General features: G+C 46.5%; 1 protein-coding gene and 1 long non-coding RNA gene across 3 annotated transcripts in view; both read right to left on the bottom strand.

Moving 5' to 3' along the window:
* Positions 1-11,949, bottom strand: part of FRZB (frizzled related protein) — a 35,369-nt gene extending 23,420 nt beyond the window's left edge. For both annotated transcript variants that reach the window (XM_081849338.1, XM_081849339.1), the window contains exon 1: positions 11,475-11,949. In XM_081849338.1, coding sequence (XP_081705464.1) covers positions 11,475-11,943 — 469 coding nt within the window. In that variant the 5' untranslated portion in view covers positions 11,944-11,949. The remainder of the gene's footprint in view (positions 1-11,474) is intronic.
* A 5,272-nt stretch (positions 11,950-17,221) lies between these two features.
* Positions 17,222-20,535, bottom strand: part of LOC309335933 — a 771,786-nt gene continuing 768,472 nt past the window's right edge. The window contains exon 4 of the long non-coding RNA XR_014153809.1: positions 17,222-17,252. This is a non-coding gene — a long non-coding RNA (uncharacterized lncRNA). The remainder of the gene's footprint in view (positions 17,253-20,535) is intronic.

Genomic DNA, 20,535 nt, shown 5'->3' with positions numbered 1-20,535 from the left:
CAAAAGCAAGAAAAAGATGAGGTGTTAAAAAGCTGAAGCAAACCTATTTGTTTTTAAACATGTATCCGTGACTTATGGCAGTGGTAAGCATGCCCTCTATCTCCCACCACACACATGGAGAAATGCTTATGTAGGTAAGGTCAGTTCCAGCAGTCTGTCTACTCCTTTTTGGAAGCAGGTGACCAGGGCCTGTTTATTTCGGAATTTACACAGGTGAGCTTTGGCTCTCAACACCAGCGACAAAAAATCACAAAACAGTATTCAAAACCAACCAACCTAGGGCTATCAGCCAGCTAAAACATGTTCATTAAACAACTTTCATTTAAATGGTAAATCACCCCATCAGGTAAGTTTAAATATATCTGCATATCACAAAAATACAAGCGTCTTCTTTGAGATCCTGAAGTCTAAGTTGCCGTGTGCAGCACAATTAGTCAAAGGTTTCCTCTCATTGCTAGAAGAAAGGACCATTCTTGATATTTTCAGTTTCCTTCCCTATGACAACAGTACATCAGAACCAAAATCGACCAAAAAACAAACTTTGCTACCCTATTAGTTGAAATGTTCATTTACGATTAAAATTGCACACCAGTTAATCAAATAAAGCTTTTGTTGCACTGTCTGTTGGTCAGTGAATTAAATGTTGAAGCTGCACGTAACAAAATTGTTAACTTGTTGCAGATTATCTGATATAAATGGGTAGAAGACACAATGCCACATTTCAATTTTTTCCCTAAAGTATTTCAGGAAGTATTCTGCTTAGGAAAAAGTATGCTACTTAATGTATTCCACATTTACAATGCAGCCACTGTTTACAGTGTTTCAGCATGTGAGATATAGATATATATTTTTACTATTATATCTACTAAGGGAGGAATTCAGTATTGTGCAATGGCGATCATTCTATCAGGACAAGAATTTCAAATTGCCAGCAAGAACAACCCCTCCTCTACTCTACCCCATGCACTATTCTAGGGGTTCTCCTGAACTCCCCCAAGCCATTTGTGGGGGCACAAAGGGTTGAGAGGGGGAAAACCCAATTGCGCAAGCAGAGGTCCTTGCACAGGACTTCGGCTGACGGACTTGTTAGTTGAATTTTGCCCTAGATGTTTTGGAAAGTTGTTTGTTCACTATGCATTTGGACACCTAAAGAGCTCATCGCCCAAATGTGTACACTGGTTCCTGAGATCAAGGAGCAAGTTTCCATCTAAGCTTGGATACAATTGGTTACAACTGAAAGAAAAGAATTGACTGAACTTTTCCAGTGGCGGACCTTGGGGTCTCAAATTTAAGTGATGCCCCCTTGCCTCCCGCCTTCCATTCCACATCATAGTTGTGGTGCCCCCGAAGCTCTGCACCCAGCGTGGCCAAACGGGCCATACTCCCTTAAATCTGCCCCTGACTTTTCAAAAATGCACTGATTTTTCGTAGAATTCCCAAGCAATGAGGCTGCTTGAACATGTGTATGCGTGTATATTGCACTTTGCCTAAAACTCGGAATCAGCAGCCAGAGCATTAACTGCTACATTAGTAAAGACTGAGCATGAGAAAAGAAAAAAGTAGAGAGAAAAACAAAAGCATCACCGGATTCAGAAGTCTCAAGTGGCTCTCAAGGGCAGCGGCACTGCATCCTTTTCGAGCGTCTGCTAGCCCAGTCCTCGCCGTCAACACTGCCGGGTGCACTCATGTGGGGCGCTGAGCATTCGGGGAGCCTGTGCTCCAGCCCCGCCCTCACCCACTGGAGCCAAGTGGGACTGTGCTGCACAGCCTGCTGGCCCACCCACCCACCACACAGGGAGGAGTCCAGCTGGCCAATGTGGCTCTTGGTAGGTGAATCCCCCCCCCATCCCCAATGGGCGGTCATTCAGCAAGGGAGCTGGAGACGGGGCGGGGAGGCTAGGCCAGGCTCTGGGGCCCAGAGACTTGGAACAGGCAGGGTGGAACAGAGATCCCTGCATAGGGGCACCTAGCTTGTGCCCCCTAAAAATCGAGCACCCAAGGCTATGCCCCCCCCAGCCCTCCCCACGCTATGCCCCTGCTCAAGGGTTTCAGGTCTTGCCCAGCCCCACCTGGGGCTGGCAGGGTTTGAACCAAGGACCTTTTTGCACACAAAACATGCGCCATGATGCTGAGCTGTGCCCTCCTTAGGAAACTCATGAACCAACGATATGGTGGCCCCTAACCAATGTAAGCTGTATGATTATTATTTTTCTTCCTCCAATCCTTTACCTCATAATGTAGCGGTAAATGCCAGACTCATGTAATGAGCCCCTGGGACTGTGGCCTCATCTGGCATCACACACTGCTCCCCCAGATTCTGCCAATGCTGAATGATACATCGGATGTGCCCATCAGGCTGACCAGGATTTGTGGCCAAAAATGCTTATACAGTGGTGCCTCGCAAGACGAAATTAATCCGTTCAGCGAGTCTCTTTGTCTAGCGGTTTTTTCGTCTTGCGAAGCAAGCCCATTGACGGATTAGCGGATTAGCGCTATTAGCGGCTTTTAGCGGCTTATTGGCTTAGCGGATAAGCAGATAAGCGGCTTAGCGGCTTAGAAAAAGGGGGGGGAGGAAAAAAACCCGCTGGAACTCGCAAGACATTTTCGTCTTGCGAAGCAAGCCCATAGGAAATTCGTTTTGCGAAGCACCTCCAAAACAGAAAACTCTTTCGTCTAGCGGGTTTTCCGTCTTGCGAGGCATTTGTCTTGCGGGGCACCACTGTACACTGATCTCCTTCCTCTAGGCACTTCAGCCTACATCTCAAGTGGAATGTGGGTGTCACTGTGGTCTAAACCACTGAGCCTCTTGGGCTTGCCGATCAGAAGGTCGGCGGTTCGAATCCCCATGATGGAGTGAGCTCCCATTGCTTTGTCCCAGCTTCTGCCAACCTAGCAGTTCAAAAGCACACCAGTGCAAGTAGATAATTAGGTACTGCTGCAGTGGGAAGGTAAACGGCGTTTCTGTGCACTCTGGTTTCTGTCACGGTGTCACGTTGCACCAGAAGCAGTTTAGTCATGCTGGCCACATGACCCAGAAAGCTGTCTGTGGACAAACGCCAGCTCCCTTGGCCTGAAAGCGAGATCAGTGTCGCAACCCCATAGTCGCCTTTGACTGGACTTATCGTCCAGGGGTCCTTTACCTTTACCTTTCACCTTTACACCCCTGGTTACTCTGTGCAGACAACATTCTCAACTCCAGAAACAAGATCCAAATTAGCAACTAACTAGAATAGAAATGTTTTATTCTACTTTTAGAAGGCAGAATTATATTCCTTGGGGGAAAGTGGGTGGAGTGGGAGACAGAGAGAGAGAGAGAGAGAAAGAGAGAGATGACTTCTACATAGTGGCTGGCATGTTTGTTTAATTTTTTTAATCAGAATTTAGAATGTCATCATGTTCCCATTCAGTGAAAGAAAGTCTTCATGGATTTCAAGCTGGAATCATTCAATGAAACTATTGTGCTCCTTCTGGTCCTTCGTAATAGGTAACTTTGGGGCAATTTGACAGAAAACGACTTCTCTGCGCTTTTGAATGCGGCTGCTCTTAAATGGCTGCAGGCTCTGCCAAGGCTGGTTTCAGTGCAGATCTTGTTTTTCAGGAGCGCTGGGAAGCATCTCCACATGACGGGAGGAAGATGTTTGCAAAAACCTCAATATGAGACATTCACTAGCTCCCTCCTTGCTTGGGCACTCAAAACCCCTTGTGCTGAAACCTTCCCAGCAGGTATCAGCCCAAGACAGCTGCAACAACAGTCTGTACTCTGTCTACAGACAGACCCGGGGAGTTAGGTTTAGAATGGCTGGAGCTTGAAGAGCAGATGTCAAAGTACAAGGCAAAGAGAGAAGGAGGAGTTAAAATTAGACTGAGGAGGGAGATGGGGACCAAGTAAAGCTGCTCTGCTGAGCCAAAAGCAGGGAAACAGTAGACGTTTTGACAAATCAGCAATGACTGATGTTTTAAATGGGTCTGAATCCAACACTGCAGGATATCAGGGGTAGCAAACATGGTGGCCCTCTGACTGTTGCTGTTTTTATGGCTCTGTTCTATTGTTTCCATGTTTGTATTCATGCACACTACTTGGTGATTTTGAGGTTTGTAAATGATTTTACATAAAATAAATACATAAAATCATCTTTAACCAATAGCCAGGTTGGCTGGGGCTCAGGGAAATTGGTGCATAGCTGTCAACTTTTCCCTCTTATTAAGGGAAATTCCCTTATTCCAAATAGCATTCCTCGCAAGAAAAGGGAAACGTTGACAGCTATAAATTGGTGTCGAACAACATCCAGAGGACACCTAGCTGGTTATCCCTGATATAAGCTATGCAAGAGCAAACTAGCGTGGAGCCAACAGGCGTTTTGCACTTTGAGAGGTCAGAGAACGAACTATCACAATGAAGGCATGAGCTGTAAAAGGACCAGCTGTGAAAGGACAACCCTCATCCACAACTTCTGTTTTTTTTTTTACTCTTCCCATCTGTGCTGCTCCTTTTCATCACCTGACCATATGAATGCCCGCATTATATGTGCTCATCCCATATACCTTCATGTGTCTATTCCACATGTCCCTGGGGCTTTTCAGAGCCCCGTATTTGCAAGATCTGCATGCAATCTGGAAGGTCTCTCTCCCCCCCCCCCTTGATTCAGAAGATCCCTCATCCCTGTTGAATTAAGAAGCCTGTTTAAAAAAAGCACCATGAACAGGTTTGGAAAATGGAAAAGCTGAATATCTGAAGGTGGGCCCAAAATAGTTAACAGCCTTCTTTACTAGCTATGAAAAAGGCCAGACTAAGCCTGCAAAACTCAACAGATTTCTCAAAGCTTACAGTGACAATCACCATCATAAATGTACGATCTCATTATTGTTTTGACAATTAAAAAGGTTGATAATCTTTCCACCACAACAAAGCTTGGTCAAATTAATCTGCATGTCTTCAACCCCATAAATTTTTATTGCCCACTTTTGTAATTTAATCCCAGTGCTTTCTTTTCCGGTGCCATCCTTCCACCATCTAGGGAGAATCTGTTTGCTGGAAGAGCCAGTGAAATCAAAGGATGCCAATGCTACCACCACCAAAAGACAAGGAAGCAGAGGGAGGATGCCATTCCTTTGATAGAGAGGGACATCAAGATGGTTAATCCGCTTGAATTGCATCTGATGGCAAGATCTTAGGAGACTGCTCTGCTGTGAGAGATCAGAGGGAAGCGAGAATTCTGCGTGAGAGAAGTGAGAATTCTGCAATAGATCAGAGGGAAGTGAGAATTCTGTGTGACAGAAGTGAGAATTCTGCAAGAGATCAGAGGGAAGCGAGAATTCTTGCCCATCCCATTGCTACTGTTCCTGCCATAGTAACACAACGGTCATGCCTGTCAATTTTTGCTCTTGCGGCATCAGCATCACAGCCACCAAGTGCAGGAAGTTATACAGAAAAGTGAGACTGGGTTGCATGAAGAAGTTTCCTTCCTTTGGCACAATCCTGTCTCTGGATCTTCACAGTGCAACCCACGGGGCTTCTGCCCTGAGCCACATAGTGCTAGTGGGAAATAAAGTCATCTCGATTTATACAGCAGTTGTGGGAGGATGGAGATTAGAACCTTCCCAGGTGATTTGTCCCCAAATTACCGTATTTTTAGCTCTATAAGATGCACCAGACCATAAGACGCACCTAGTTTTTGGAGGAGGAAAACAAGAAAAAATAATATTCTGAATCTCAGAAGCCAGAACAGCAAGAGGAATCACTGCGTAGCGATCCCTCTTGCTGTTCTGGCTTCTGGGATAGCTGTCAGTGTCTTGGGAAATATATTCTCCACTCATCACTTTTGTTCTCTAAGAATCCCTTGTGTATAAGTCCCATTTGTGCACTATAAAGCCAAAGAAGCAATGCACAGCTTCCACTACAACAGCAGAGTGTATTCGCTCCATAAGACGCACACACATTTCCCCTTACTTTTTGGGAGGGAAAAAGTGAGTCCTATAGAGCAAAAAATACGGTAACTGCGCAGATACATCCTTGAGTTTAGCACTTCGGTTACAGGGAATTGATGTGATTTTCCCTAGAAATCCAACAGGACTTCCCTCTCAGCTAGCACATCAATGGCAATACTAGATTTTTCTTTATTTATTTGTTGAATTCCTATCAAGCTATTTTTCCAAGGAGCTCAGCGCAGTGCCCCTTTCAGAATCACAACAATCCTGTAAGAAGATAGCTGACAGATAGTGATTGGTCCATGGACACCACATGTTTGAGCAGGAATTGAACCTGGGTCTCCTCAGTCCTAGTCCGACACTCTAACCATTTCACCATACTGGCTCTCAGCATGAGAGGTTGCATAGATTTATTTGATGCCTACTTGTTTGATAGTACTCATAGCGCAATTTCTTATAAGCAGCACAACTCCTTGTTCCACAAAATAGCACTTACTCCTCTTCCCTATAGCAATGCTTGACCTTTTTAAAACAACAACACCATTTTCCCTGTTTTGTTTTCTTTGCTTAATTCTGCAAATTACTTCCCCGTTTCCAGCACTGGTCTTTAATCAAAATAATAATAATAATAATAATAATAATAATAATAATAATAATAATTTTCCTCTGAAGTAAGGCTACAGGCCTCTCCTTCCCACAATGTATAAAAAGGGGATGGGGTTTCATGCCAGTGAGACGCTAACAAAAATAAACTATTCCAGGATTTTGCCACCATTAGCTCAAGGGTCAAACAAGATGTTGCATGAAACTTGCACAATTCAACCCCAGCCACCTTTTCTTTTTCTTTACAATCAGTCCTGCTTGGAGTGCAGAGAAGCAGAGAAATCACAAGGGGGAGGGAGCGTACTTAACCCTTTCTAACACCCTCACCATATTTCTGTTTCAAATTACCCCTCCCCAAACTGTTTTTTGTTTGTTTGTTTTGCCCCTGGTGGGGTTCGAAAAGGCTTCTGGGGAGCATTATATGTATTTATAGTTAACATCTGCTTCAGCCCTCTAAGCAGTAAGTTAATAATTGGTGGTGAAAAGCCACCTTTGGATTCCATAGGCATTCTGTTTTGAGTCTATCTAACAGTCTGTGAGCTTAGATCCTCAATGATTTCCTGAGTTTAGGAAAGGATTTGAGGCTAGAGAAAACAGCCGGAAGGGGCGAGCTGGGAACGGATCGTGACAAAATATGGAAGTGATGTGACTTCTTGGGTGCAACCACTTCAACTTGCAAACAGAAGCAGTCTTTGGGAATTCTTGTAATCTGGGAATTTTAGACATGTGTGGTGGGGATGGTGCAGGAATGAGCCCATCAGCTCCAACCCCCAACTCTGCCACCCGCTTTGATTTGAAGGTCAACCATTAGAAGCAAGGAGTCTGCTTCTCCCCATGTAGACTCACCACATGGGGCAAAACCCTGATTTTTGCAAGTTCTGCAGCACGTGCGACACCTCCAGGAGCAGAGGAGGCTTCCCATGTCTCAAACTCCTGGAGGACAGCAAGGACCCCACCAAGACAGCACGAGGAATTCCCTGATCAGAAATAAAAACTCCTGAAGAGGGCTAGAGAGTCACATTTGTTAAGGATCCCCCACAATGTAAAGCAAAGGTAAGGGAACATCTAATTTGGCCCAGGAGTCTGTCCCCACCCCCAAATCACATGTGATGTCAAAGAAGCAACCAGGAGCCTCAGAGTGTGCTCCAAATTTTTACTTTGGCACCTTTTCAACTTGGTGCTAAATGCAAGCCCCACTGGGACCGGTTTGGCCCAGGTGGAACTGGTCGCTGTGAAAAGCAGGTGTTGCCATCAGCTGACCAGGAGCTGCTGGGTCCAGCTACAGGGATCTTCCTCTGTAGGGGGTCTTGCATTCAAGGTGGGCTGCAAAAAGAAACACTTAATCCAGTGGTTTTCAACCAGTGTGCCATGGCACCCTGGGTGCCTTGAATGATGGTTGGGGTGCTGCGGGCAACACTGGCCTCTGTCCCTCTTTCTTTTTTTCCTTCCCTCCCTCCTCTGATGCCCTCTCATGCTTCTTTTTCCATCAGGCCACTAAGGCTGGGGGCATCATCTTCCCAGGCCCCCTTGAGGGTTAGCATGAGGAGGCACCTCTCTTTGGGGTGAGGCGGTAGCTCAGAGACCAGGGACAGTGGTACCAGCTGTCCAAAGTACTCTTAAGGAGGAGTGGAGCCTGAGGGAACGCTCCACAAGGGAGGGTGTTCAAAGAGGGGTGAGGAGCTGCTGGTTCTGCAGGCAAGAGCTGACATAGCTGGGCTCCTGAGCCCCACAGGGGGGCCAGAGAAAGAAAGTAGTTGATCAAAGCACCATGGGCTCAAAAAGGTTGAAACCCTCTGTCTTAATCTAATGCAGGCATAGGCAAACTCGGCCCTCCAGATGTTTTGGGACTACAACTCCCATCATCCCTAGCTAACAGGACCAATGGTCAGGGATGATGGGAATTGTAGTCTCAAAACATCTGGAGGGCTGAGTTTGCCTATGCCTCATCTAATGCCATGGTAAAGCCAGGTGACTGACAGATGGGCAGCCTGGCCCATATGTCAAAAGTGGCCCAAAGATGGGGGGACGTGTCAGGATCTGGCCCACCAGCCAGATCCAATTTCCTATACCTGGCGTAGAACATACAAACAAACCCACACATAGAAAAACTTGCACAATGAAAAGTCTAGCACTTTCTCCCCTTGGCATCTAGTATTCTATTCGAAGGGAATTTGTTCACTGTTCATTATGAGAGGGCATTCAGGTATATGATCCCCATGATGTGGTCTGAAGTGAGTCAGTCTAAGAACAATTTTGCCATGTGATTCCTGTCAATTCGATCCTAGAGAGAAACTACAAGGAATGTATGGGCATCAAAAGGAATGAGACTGAACATTGAGTACAATCGATGAAGATTGCTAGGTGTTCTTTATTCTAAGGAACATCCATTGTCTGGCTATATAGTATTAGACAGGACATCTAGAGCTGGAAAACATGCAGGAAAGGGTAGTGAAAATGATCAAGGGGTTAGTTAGAGTGCATTCCCTATGCAGAAGGGCTTTTATAAGAGAGATTTAGTTCATGATTGACAGCATGGAGCAAATTAGAAAGGTGTTGCCACCCCACCCCACCACCCTCCAGTCTCATAATACTAAAAATCTGGGTTTATCCAATGAAACAGACTAGCAGGAGAGTAAGGGCAGACTAACATACAGTCGTACCTCAGAAGTCGAATGGAATCCGTTCCAGAAGTCAGTTCGACTTTCAAAACATTTGGGAACCAAGGTGTGGCTTCTGATTGGCTGCAGGAAGCTCCTGCAGCCAATCGGAAGCCGTGATGGATGTTCGGGTTCCAAAGAACATTCACAAACCGGAACAATCACTTCCAGGTTTGCAGCATTCGGGAGCCAAAAAATTCGTCTCGCAAGGCGTTTGACTTCCAAGGTACGACTGTACTTAGTTCCTCACCCAAGAAATAATTGGTCTATGAATTCTCTGCAACAAGAGGAGGTGATGGGCACAGACTTAGATGGTTTTAACTTTGGATTAGACATTTGTCTAATCATATCATATCAAGGCATATTAACCAAGATAGTGAAACGCAACCTTCAGATTCAGAAGTATTCCCTTAAATGCTGGTTTTGGAGGGCAAAACAGCAGGCTGGCCACTGTTGAAAACAGGGTGCTGTGCTATATGGCCCCTTGATCTAACCCCAAAAGTTCTTTCCACAGAATATAATGAAAACCCCACTCCTGAAAAGATTTGCCCCTGCTGGCCCAGGATTTGAGATTCCCTGGTGAGGCCAGCTCCTGGCCCCACCAACAGCAGAAGCCCATTGCATGGCGACACAAGGGCAGGGCCTTCTTTGTCATGGCCCCGTTTCCTTCTACCTGTGAAATTCCCTCCCCCTGGGGGCGTGGTTGTTGCCCGCACTAACTCAGTTTCCAGCAGCATCTTCAGACACTTCTTTTCACTCAAGGCTTTGGGGAGAGGATGATATGTTTTAGGAACAGGTGAACTGTATTAGTGTGATGGTTGCAATACTGTTTTAAAGCAATAGCCGAGGTTTTAAACAGCTTTTGCTGGACGCGTTGTTTTTAATCACCTTTTGGAAACCACCTCTTTCAAAACTGAACAAATCAACCGCTTAAAGAAGCAAACTTTCAACCTTTGGAATGAATAAGTGACACTTCAGAATAACAACCTTCGGTGATAACACAGATGGAAGGAGAGAACGTGAGGAACTAAAGGAGGCTGGCTGACTTCTTAATCATTTGAAACCACAGAGGCTGCGTTGTTGGCTGGTGCCCATTGGGAGTGGTAGGTCAAAAGACTGGGAACCTAACAGTAGGTGGCGCCAGAGTCAACTGTCCCCATCCTCCTCCCTGCTGAGTTCTACAAGGGCAACACTGAGATTAAGGAGGAAGGGAATCTGACAACCAGGGCCACTACCCTGCAAGCAGGAAGGTGCAGGCTGGGTGAGGCAGGCAGAGAAGATGGTGGGGCAGTGCCCCACCAGCACAGATGGACCAGCCTCCACTGCAGAGGGGGAATGAGTATGGAACGGTATGAGGGAGGACTGTCTCAGGTGATGAAAGCCGGAGGGTTTCAGAGATGTTGAGAGCTGTGGTTTTCCAAAATCAGGTAAGGTGAGCAGCAATGGTTATAAGCAGGAGGTGGACATTTATGATGCAGCCATCTAAGAACAGGAAGCTACACATTCCAGGGGACCAGAAGAAGATCAAGAGCACTTGGGGGAGCAGGTGAGGAAAGATGGCTGATTCCACAGTGCTTTTGGCTTGAGTTTTCTGGGATCAAATTGGATTACTGAAGGGGGGTGGGGAGAAATCTGAATTGGGCAAGGTTAGCAGGCCTCACTGAGATTTTTTGTTGTTGGACAACAAGCTGTTTAAATTTGGGGTTAGTGGACATGGAAACTGGAAGGATTGGCCCGGCTTACTTTGAATGAAGGAGAGTGATGGCTAAGTGGAGAGGGGGAAATATGCAAATAGTGGATGCTGGAAGGATGCAGTAAGACAAGCTTCTGCCCATTGGTGGACCCAGAAAAACTTGAGCGTATCATCATCATCATCATCACTTTTAATTTGTAAACTGCTTTTCTATCTTACAATACTCAAGGTGGTATTGATTAGATGATCCTAGGAGAAGATTAGTGGGCTTCAGAAACTTCAAGATCTGCTGCAGGATCATGCAGCACAAGGGATCCTGTTTCTCTTCCAGATTCGTGCTGGAATGGCAACTCCCATCCTCCTGGATCACTGGCCACGCTGGTTGGGGCTCATAGGAGTTGGAGTGCACAATTTTGGAGGGCGCCTCTGATGGGAGTTGCTGGGGAGGGGAGTGCCAGAAGGTTTAAGGTTAGGGTAGGGGGCAGAGATCATGGGGGCGTCTTGGAAGTGTGTGTTCTGGGAGGTGGGGTGGATGGGGGGGGGGGAGGTCAGGCCGGCGGGGCGGAAATGGCAGTGGCGTCGGGCGCGTCACTCACCGGATCCCTCGGCCGTGACGATGGCCTCCGGGGAGATGCAGACGCCTCGGTCGTAGACGGGCAGCTCTTCGCAGGCCAGGCTCTCGGGCCACGCGTGGCCGTACTTGACGAGCACGGGCTCGCAGCCGGCGCGGGCCCTCTCGCACACGGATTTGCAGGGCTTGATGGGCTCGTGCTGGAAGTCGATGGTGCAGATGGGCGCGTACATGGCGCACAGGAAGAAGAGCAGGTCGGCGCTGCAGTGGATGCCCAGCAAGCCCTCGAACTGCTCCATGGCCAGGATGGCGTTGGCCTGCGTGCTGTGGTGCAGGTGGTTGGGCATCTTGGTCATGTTCCAGGGCAACGACTTGCACAGCGGGATGCGCACCGGCTCGCACGACGCGCCCGCGGCCGGCGGCGGCGCCCAGCTCGCCAACAGCCCGCCCAGGGCGGCCAGCAAGGCGGGCGGCGGCAGCAGCAGCGCCACCATCGCCCTCGCCGACAGAGACGTCCGCGGCGGCGCCCCCCTCCGGGGCAAGACCCTCGCGCCGCCGAGAGAGCTCTCCTTCCTGACCCCGCGCGGCGGAGGGACTCCTCCGGGGTCCGCCCCCTTCTCTCCCTCGGGGACCAGGTCGACCCCTCTTGCAAAAGTCCGGGTTGAGGAAAGGGGGGCTGTGGAAATCGGAGGGAACTGGCTGGTACAGGGGGGTGGGCGCTCCTCTTCTCTACATCGGGAAGGAAGGCGGCTTTGGAGAGGCGCGCCGAGGGACTTGGAGACGTCGCCAAAGAAAAAGTTTTGGAGGAGAGAGAAATCGCGCTGCTGGTCGATCTCGGCTCGGGCTGCTGGCTGCACAGGCGAGACCGGCTTCGCTTGTGTGCGGCTGGTGGAATCTGCCCCCTTTTCACTTTCCACCTCCTAGCCAAGGAGCCCCGGCTCCTCCTCTTTCTGCGCCGCGCGCTCCTGGTCCCACCCCTCTCCGCCGCCTCTCTGTTCCTTTGCAAGGGAGGAAAGAGGTTGTTGGGGGGTGGAAGACGAGAAGAAGTGAGGAACTGCATGACCTGAGGCTCGCATCCACTCCCATCAGTTATAAGTCACTGTTTGTAGTCTCCCACCCCTGGCTCTTCTGCTTATCCCCTTGGAAAATTGCAGGCGCGCGCTCCTCTCCATCTGTTGCTTTCTCGTTTCTGCCTCCGGCTGCCAGAAAATAAAATAAAGGTGATCCTTGTGAAGGGATTGGCTCTCCGAGGTGGCGGACGGGACACCCACACCGTCGAAGGAGCATAAATCTAAAAGGCAGGGGGCAGAGAACAGGCTGGATTTCCAAAAACCATTTTTTTACTTTAAAAAGCAGCAGCGCGTGCTCGCGCGCGCTTTCCTTTCCCCATAAATATCCCTAATGAAAAACAACGACGGCGAGGTGTTGATCTCCATCTCTGCTTAAACAATCCTGTTTGAACTTTCTGTTTTCTTTCTCTAGCAACTGAAATAAAGGGAGCTCTCTCTCTCTCTCTTTCTCTCCTCTCTCTCTCTCTCTCTCTCTCTCTCTCTCTCTCTCTGGCTTAAGTCTGCCGCAGCTGCCTTCTCTGCAAGAAAAGAGGCTTTTCATTGTCCTGGCTGTATCCCCGCTTCTCTCCCCCCCCCATAAATATCTCTGGGAAAACTTGCTCCGCAGTGGCCAAAGGAAGCTCTTTCCACGTGGATCCAGATGCGTTTAATCTAGGGGAGAAAATAGAAAGCAGATCTCCGCTCACCAGCAGCAATTCACCCCAGCCCACCCCCCAGCCCTCTTTCCAGCTTCCAGCTAATCTCCTTTTCAGGGCATGGCAGAGAATGCAGTGACCTAGGGGGGCACCAGTGTCCCGCTCCATGGCAGAGATACACACACACACACACACACACACACACACCGAGGCGGAGAGGTTGGGGGAGCAGTTTGAAACTATTCATCGGAGGGCGGCAGAACTCTCCGGGAGAGACAACATAACAGGAAATCACCTTTGCTCTCTCTCCCCTTAAAATATGCCTTTGTTTTCTGCCGGTTCTTTCTCTCCCAGCTGATCCGGCCCAGAGGAAACTGATACCCTCTGCTCTCCCTCTGCTGGGTCTTTCCCAAAGCGCCCTCGATAATACACAGTGCTCATTGATATGACTTGCAGGGAAAAGTTAGAAGGGGATGGAAGGATGGATAGATAGAAAGATGATAGATAGATAGATAGATAGATAGATAGATAGATAGATAGATAGATAGATAGATGTATAGTTCTGCTTCCCTTGAGATGTGCAAGAGGAGTTCCTAGCTGCTGGCATGGGCATAGCGGGGGCGGGCAGCTGCCCCCCTAAATCAAGTAAAAAAATAAAAATGCATTTTGTTATTGATATTTTATTGAGAAATTTTCAATTATAAAGTGATATAAAGAGTGTGTAAACGGGGGAAAATAAAATATCCTAACCCATGCATTCTTTATTATGTTATCATATTATCAATCCACTGATTCAAGGAGATCATTTCTTTATTATTCCAGTTCCAGGCCTGATATTGATGAACTGGAACTGGAATAAATAAAAATACTTAACAAACTGACTATTTGCATTGCAGGTAACTCAGTTCTGTCCCCCAACATAAAACCAGCCACCCCCCCCCTAAAATAAATATTGGCTATGCCCATGACTGCTGGTGGGCAAGATCATTAACAGGAACAAGGAAAATTAAGCTGCACCCTCCATTGAAAGCTCTGTTACACCACTTTAACAGTCATGGCTTCCCCCAAAGCATCAAGGGGACTGTAGCTTGTTAAAGAGTACAGTTAGAAGATCCCCTCTTCCCGTGTCAGAGCTACAATTCCCAGAGTTCACAAGACTGAGTTTTAAGCCATTCCGAAAACTGTAGCTCTGTTAAGGGGAATAGGGCTCTCCTACAATTCCCATGACATGGGTGTTAAAGTAGCACAATAGTGCTTTAAAAGTTTGGGCAGATGTGGCCTTTAATATATTGAATTAAATTACTGTGCCATTCATATGTTAAAGTGCATAAATTTGGGTACAAATAAGACAAGGTTTTTGTTGTAGTTTAAGGCATGCTGTTGTTTTTAAGAGAAGACTCAGGTATGCATTGCGTCAAGAACCATCTTTGAAGAGGCATACCGAGAATCTCCTGTGTGAGAGACAAGGAGGCCTCCTCATTGGTACTTGCAATCCATAGTTTTTACTATGTGCTAATATTTTTTAAAATATTAATAATAACTGTTTTTAAAATGTATGTCCCAATTAATCCAAAGCACTTCTTTAGCTGATCAGAATGCTTTTTTGAGTGATTTCACCTCTTAATCAACTAAAAAAAGTGCCAGCCCTATCATTTACCCATTCTGAAACCATTTTATATAAATGAGAGAGTGAAGCAGCATTCAAGCCCACAGATTTCAGGAGCCTTAAAGATGCTTTACATTGAGGGAGTTATTATATTGCTTTAAATGGACCTAACTGATCTAATCATGGCTAGCTTTCAGTTTGCAGAGACCCTTGGTAAAATAAGCTTTGGTGGGTGTTCCCCTTTCCGCTCCCACCTTTTGCAGGTGAGTCTTTGTCAGATTTCTTAGAGGTAGCAGACAACACCGGTGCTCTGAACAGCACAGGACAGCAGTGTCTGGAAGCTGCTATTGAAATTTTCCATAATGCCCCCATGTGGTGTCACACCAGTGCATTGTGGGAATATCTTTGAGCAAGTGTCAGTAGTGGGACCCAGGTGGTGGCATGCTTATGCTGGGCCTGGATCTGGTATTTTTCAGTCTTGTTTTGAAGGGATGAGATTGGCTTCATCTTCCCTTCACAAGCTTTCTGTGTTGCTTTCTGTATTCCACCTCTCTATCTGCCAAGACTCAAACTGCAAACCTGGTTTCCAATTAAAGACTTACTGTGGGTTTTGCAGGGAACTTACGGCAAGTGGGAGGAAGACAGGACTGCAAGAAATCTGTCTGTGAATCCATTACAGATCTGCTAATACAAATGGTTGTAAAAACCCACCCCAGGCTGACACTTGGCAGGAATGTTTAAATCACAGCCCCGAAGAGAATGTTTTACTGGGATTCAACTTCCACAAACATCTGTTGATTTTGTGTGTGTGTGTGAGTGCAAAAACCAAACAGCCATCCCATCCCTCATCAAGAGCAAATCAGATGGGCATATTATAGATTGATATTATCCAAGGTTGTTTTTGAGGAGATGCAAGTTCACTGCCATCAAGTTCATGGTTGCTCAAGGATTTTTATCAGGTTCTGGATGTTAGCTAGTAAAGCTTTTCTGCTTTGCAATGCAGTAACAGTGTTGCCATATTTACAAAGTGTTTTTACATATCTGAATATGAAGGGAATGGCCATAGAGCAGATGTGAGATACCTAGTTATTTCCCACTTGGACTACTGCGATGCGCTCTATGTGGGGCTACCTTTGAAGGTGACCCAGAAACTACAATTAATCCAGAATGTGGCAACTAGACTGGTGACTGGGAGTGGCCACTGAGCCCATATAACACCGATCCTGAAAGACCTACATTGGCTCCCAGTATGTTTCTGAGCACAATTAAGTGTTGGTGCTGACCTTTAAAGCCATAACGGCCGCAGCCCAGTATACCTGAAGGAGCGTCTCCACCCCCATTGTTCAGCCTGGACACTAAGGTCCAGTTCCGAGAGCCTTCCGATGGTTCTCTCACTGTGAGAAGTGAGGTTACAAGGAACCAGGCAGAGGGCCTTCTCGGTAGTGGCGCCCGCCCTGTGGAACGCCCTCCCATCAGATGTCAAGGAAATATACAACTACCTGACTTTGAGAAGACATCTGAAGACAGCCCTCTTTAGGGAAGTTTTTAATGTTTGATGTTGCATTGTTTTTAATATTCTGTTGGGAGCCACCCAGAGTGGCTGGGGAAACCCAGCCAGATGGGTGGGGTATAAATCATATATTGTTGTTGTTGTTGTTGTTGTTGTGTCTGATCTACAACCACCATCAATGATTAGGCCCTGCCTTCCACGTCCTTCCACCACCATGCATGGACACCTCAGTTAGGTGTGCGCATGCCCCAACAAGGTGGAGACAGAGTTAGGTGCAGGTGAGTGTGTTTGCAAACTTCCAAACTTTGCACGTCTGGAATGTGTGGCCTACTGTATAAAGGTAAGACTTAGATCCCTTGTTTCCCCAACTTTTGCCCGTGGCCCCACACCAACAAAATTGCATTTGGCCCTCGAAGCATTGCCCATGGGAGAATGTTGGCTGGAAAAGGTTCTCCATTCCTGGTATATGGTTATGTCCTTAAAACTTACTCTGGAGTTGCACCTACACCAGATGAAATTCCTCAGCCTTACAAAAAAAAGAAGAAAGTATATTGGCTTCTAAATTGTGGTTAAATGGCTCTTTTCACCATGTAGATCAGCTCCTCGTGTATACTTAACCAGTCTGTTTACCTTAGCCCCACAGTAAGTGCTTTCTACTAGCAGGGCAGAGTCAACACAGCTTAGGGACAGTGTCAATTTGTACTCTGGCTAACACCTCAGCAGTTTCTAAACAAACTTCAGCTCACCTTAATTATCTGTGGCTAGTACAGCAGGATAATTAATTCGACTTCACCAGATGGTTATCTGTCTGCCCTGATACAGCAGTAAAAATCCCTTTTCTCAATTTGTCAATAATTCAACCCAAAGTGAGAACTGAGCAAAATTTTGCAGTATGTCTATTTGTAGAATTGCATTTCTCCATTTCCAGTACAGTGGTACCTCGGGTTAAGAACTTAATTCGTTCTGGAGGTCTGTTCTTAACCTGAAACTGTTCTTAACCTGAGGTACCACTTTATCTAATGGGGCCTCCTGCTGCCGCTGCATGATTTCTGTTCTCATCCTGAAGCAAAGTTTTTAACCCGAGGTACTATTTCTGGGTTAGCGGAGTCTGTAACCTGAAGCATCTGTAACCTGAAGCGTCTGTAACCTGAGGCCTCTGTAACCCGAGGTACCACTGTAATATGTAGACTCTTCACAGTCACCCACCTAAGGCCCAGAATAATTGTATTTAAATACATATACATATAAATTATATACATATAAATATATGTATTTAAATACATATGCAGACCCTCCAAGTGTCCCTATTTTCTAGGGACATCCCTGATTTAGGGAAGCTGTTCCGGTTTCTGATTTGATCCTGGAATGTCATGCTTTTCCTTAGGATGTCCCTATTTTCATTGGAAAAATGTTGGATGGTGTGGAATTATCCCACCCCCCAAAGCCGTCTGAAGGCAATCTTGTATAGCGAAGGGTTGTCTTTTTTAAGTTTAATGTTTTATTATGTTTTTATATATGTTGGAAGCCGCCCAGAGTGGCTGGGGCAACCCAGTAAGATGTGTGGAGTATAAATGGCAAAATTATCATCATGGAACGTGACGTCCCTGTTTTCATCGGGGAAATGTTGGAAGGTATGACATATGTAGTTTTGTTTCTGTATTTTTATGCAATTGTGTTGGCATTTGTGAACACCTCTCTCAGGGGGAAAACAGCAAGTGCACATGTAGAGCTGTCTCCATGGCGTTTGTTCCGTGGCACCACCTCTTGGCACCTGTGCTAACAGTCCATGGGTTAAGGAGGCACAATACTTGCCTTGCCCCATGTGCTGGCAACCCACTGATTTAATTTCACTAGCCTCGGGTGATCAGCGGTCAGCAACCTAAGGCCCATGGGCCGGAAGCAGCCCGTGAAGGTCATTTGACCAGCCCCCGACCCGCCCCCGCACTGAGCCGCCTGCTCACGTTGCACTAAACTGGCACATGCGCTGAAAATCGCATGCTCGCTCGCTCACACATGCATGTGATCCGAACTATGGATAAACCTTGCTGACCCCTGCTTTTGTTGCTGACCTACGCCTGACTCAAGTCCTGAGACCTGCTTAGTTCCCACAAGGTGGCAGCATCATTTGACCTTGGACAAGCTTTCAGGGTCCACAGGTAACATTTGCAAGCCAGAGGAAACTGTACTGGCTACTAAACAAACTCACACAATGCAACCAAGCACATACCACAACCTGTTCTATTGGTTGCATCAGGATTCTTCTTCCAAGGGGTCAGAGACGGGACACTGTGGATGCCAGAAAAAGCCTCTGTGGACCATGCTGGCAGCCCCTGCTTTAGACCATGCCCTGATATCGGGGGGGGGGCAGTATATAGATCTCTGTGCTTTTCTCTCAAGTTACATCTGGGCCTTTTCAGTGTTTCCAATGTTTCTGAAGTAAATTCCAACTTGCGTCATCTGAAAGTCTGATTGCTTTATGTTATCACTCTTGTCTCCGGTAACCAAGGAAAATATTCACAGACACCACACACTTGAGAGTCTAGACAGCAGTCATTTCCCAGAAACTACTTTCCCTGCAATGGTTTTCATTTGCGTCCACACAACGCTTCCATAGTGCCCTCCTTTCTGTTATTCCCGTAGAATAGCCTTCTGGTGCCTGAAAACTACATTTAACTTAACAGACACCGGTTTCAAATTCTTTCCTTCTTCAAATTTTCTGTAACAAAAATGCATTCAACTTTCATTACGTAATTGAGACAATCAGACCTTGAGAACAGGGCATATGCAGTTGTAGATTGCAAATTCAGAAGAAGATCGCACAGTCCCCTTAACACCTACATTTACAACAGAATATCTGAAATAATGATTCCTTCTTAAGGTGCAAACCTTGTTCCTGATAGGTTTGTGCCATGACAGATCGGAAAGTTACAATGAACACACACCAGCCTTCCCCATCTTGTCGCCCCTCCGCCTTGGTGAAGTTATTGGACTCCAATTACCATAAGCTCCAGCCAGAATGATTGATGGCCAGGAATGATGGGCATTGTAGTTCAACATTTGGAGAACCACAGTTTCCCCAGCCCTAAGCAAACCATTGGAGAATCCTGGAGGTATTATCATTCCTCCAAGGGACTGAAGATGGCATGCTTCTTGCTGCTGTTGCCTTCCTTAAAAACAACAACTGTGAGCATAGGTTAGACAGAGAGTGTGCACAAGGTTGTACAATGCACATCAGGGGTAGAGCTGCACACAGGAAAAAACACTATAAATAAGTCAGAAATTAAATCGTTATAACAAAAGGGGGGGAAACCTCTGGAAAATAGCAAATTTTTGCTCTCCAGCACCCTCTGGTGTTGCGTGTTTATAATGCAGTAAAAACACCATTTTTTTACTAATGTAGCTGAGTCCAAAGTCAAAGTGGGAATTTTAACTCCCAGGTCTACGCTTGCTGCTCTGAATGCTAGACCAGGGGCCTTCCAGATGTTGTTGGGACTCCCAACTCCCATCCACCCCAATCGGTATGGCCAATGCTTACGGATTTTTGAGAGCTGTCATCCAGCCACATCTGGGGGAATCACAGATTCCCCATCCTGGACCATACTCTCTCTGCTAGTTAAACGGTTAAAGTCTAACATCTGGCTACACATTTATTGTATCCTGCATACATTCAAGTAATAACATGCAAACAAGGCTATAAATTTGATCTTGTTTTTGACTAATCCATACAGGCAGCTGCTTTCTGTGTTTCGCAGACAGAAGTGCAGAGAGACCATCCAGTCATTGTGAACAAGCATCCCTTGTTACAAATTCTAAGAGAGATTGCTAAACTCTGGTCATAATCCTTCTAGTGATGGGGAGAAATATTTAGCAACTGCCATATTTCTTTTCCTTTAATGATAGCAGTTACGGGGGCAGAGGGAACCTGAAAAAGTCACATCAAATGTGACTTTTAGAAGGTTAAGTCCATAATGCTTTAAAAAATATAATGTGGAGGGGATGGCATTCAATAAGCCCTGCACCTGCTTGAAAACCGACAAACAAGAGTGTTAATGACCAATGCCAACCAATTTGAAATCCTATTTTAGGATTCCCCCCCCCCCCAATTTTCATCACTATGCCTTCCCATCCCAACTACCACGCTGCCTCGCCCTGGTTTTACCTCTAGTATGTGTTTGTACTATGGCATGTGTACTTTTAATATGAATTCAGAATAAAAGAGAACTTTTATAAGTTCAACTTTGTCGTGTAGGCTGGTGATATAGGCA

The sequence above is a fragment of the Podarcis erhardii genome (assembly GCF_964252035.2).
Source record: "Podarcis erhardii genome assembly, chromosome: 1".
Classification (NCBI taxonomy): Eukaryota; Metazoa; Chordata; class Lepidosauria; order Squamata; family Lacertidae; genus Podarcis; species Podarcis erhardii.
This window is presented reverse-complemented; position numbering and strand designations above follow the sequence as displayed.